This window comes from Pundamilia nyererei, unplaced genomic scaffold, assembly GCF_000239375.1.
Source record: "Pundamilia nyererei isolate P.nyererei 1_Seehausen unplaced genomic scaffold, PunNye1.0 scaffold00523, whole genome shotgun sequence".
NCBI lineage: Eukaryota > Metazoa > Chordata > Actinopteri > Cichliformes > Cichlidae > Pundamilia > Pundamilia nyererei.
In genome coordinates this window covers 101,759-103,183 of record NW_005187924.1, presented here as the reverse complement: position 1 = coordinate 103,183, position 1,425 = coordinate 101,759, and the positions used below count along the sequence as shown (strand labels likewise).

Below are 1,425 nucleotides of genomic sequence, written 5' to 3'. Positions count from 1 at the left end.
GTTCATGTGTCTAACCGTTTTTCCCCACTCGGCGACACACCCGCCGGGGGTCAAACTCTGGTAATTGGTGATTCTGTTCTCAGACATGTGAAGCTAGAGACACCGGCAACCATAGTCAATTGTCTTCCAGGGGCCAGAGCAGGCGACATTGAAGGAAATTTAAAACTGCTGGGTAAGGGTAAACGTAAATTCAGTAAAATCGTAATTCATGTCGGCAGTAATGACACCCGGTTACGCCAATCTGAGGTCCCTAAAATCAATATCGAATTGGTGTGTAACTTTAGACTTTTAATTCATTTGAAAGCCTGATGCTTAGCCTTGTCCACCGCAGCTGTAAAACTCAGAAACCAGTCTTATTGATTATCATCTATGCTCCATCTGGACCTTACACAGAGTTTCTGTCTGATTTCTCAGACTTTTTATTTGATTTAGTGCTCAGCTCAGATAAAATAATTACTGTGGATGTTTTTAACATCCATGTAGATGCTAGAATCACAGCCTTTGCACTCCAACCTCATTATTTAAATTCATTTTTTAATGACCATCCACCATTCAAAAAAAGAAAGATGTAAACCTCAAAGGTGATGTACGTACCAGGATAGAGTGGCACTGAATTGCAGACATTGGCTCCTCCTCTGCCATCACCTCACTTCCCATTCCCCGGGCAACCACCCTGGTGGTGGTTGTCACAGCAGCATGCCGCTGACCCAGGTAACGGTTGTACAAGTTAGCACCATAGATGTCCGTCATTAGGTTGTCACTAGGAAACAAGAAGACAGTTGGATTAGCCAATAAAGTAGATACTGGTTCCCAAAGTGTGACGCTGGGTCACACCATCAAGTGATTGCTGGTGGGCTGCAAGATGCAGTGTAAAATCTATAATTAATTAATTAAACTCAAAAGCATTCAAAACTTTGTTGTGGAAAATCTTAAATTAAATTGCACCACCATGTGAGTGATAACATTCTACATGCATGCATACAACTGGTGTCAGGAAAGAGCTTGCTATACTAAAGTGAGAAAGTGATGTTACTATTACTAATATGACATGATTAAAATATGTGATTGACACATCAAACGAAATTTCCAGCACAACTACAAACAAAGCCATGATTAAATTATACTTTATTTTTTATTTATCTGACCAATTCCCAATTAGGAACTGCTTTATTTCTCAGTTGGAAAAGTGAAACTGCCACAATAACAGGACAATCAAATAGAGGAGGAGCTATCAGCAGATGTTGTTATAGATTATGTTTTACTGATGATGTCACAGACGGTGTTGTTATAGATGGAGTTATAGATGTGTGGCTAGAGACGGTGTTGTTATAGATGGTGTTGTTGCAGATGGTGTTACAGATGGGGTCGTTACCAATGTCGTTAAAGATGGAGTTGTTACAGATGGTGTTACAGATGGTGTTGATA

At 40.1% G+C, this 1,425-nt stretch overlaps 1 protein-coding gene across 1 annotated transcript in view; it reads right to left on the bottom strand.

Moving 5' to 3' along the window:
* Positions 1–552: 552 nt before the first annotated feature.
* Positions 553–1,425, bottom strand: part of LOC102215635 (cat eye syndrome critical region protein 5) — a 6,645-nt gene continuing 5,772 nt past the window's right edge. Inside the window, exon 9 of the mRNA XM_005754211.1 lies at positions 553–760. Within this exon, the coding sequence (XP_005754268.1) occupies positions 553–760 (208 nt within the window). The remainder of the gene's footprint in view (positions 761–1,425) is intronic.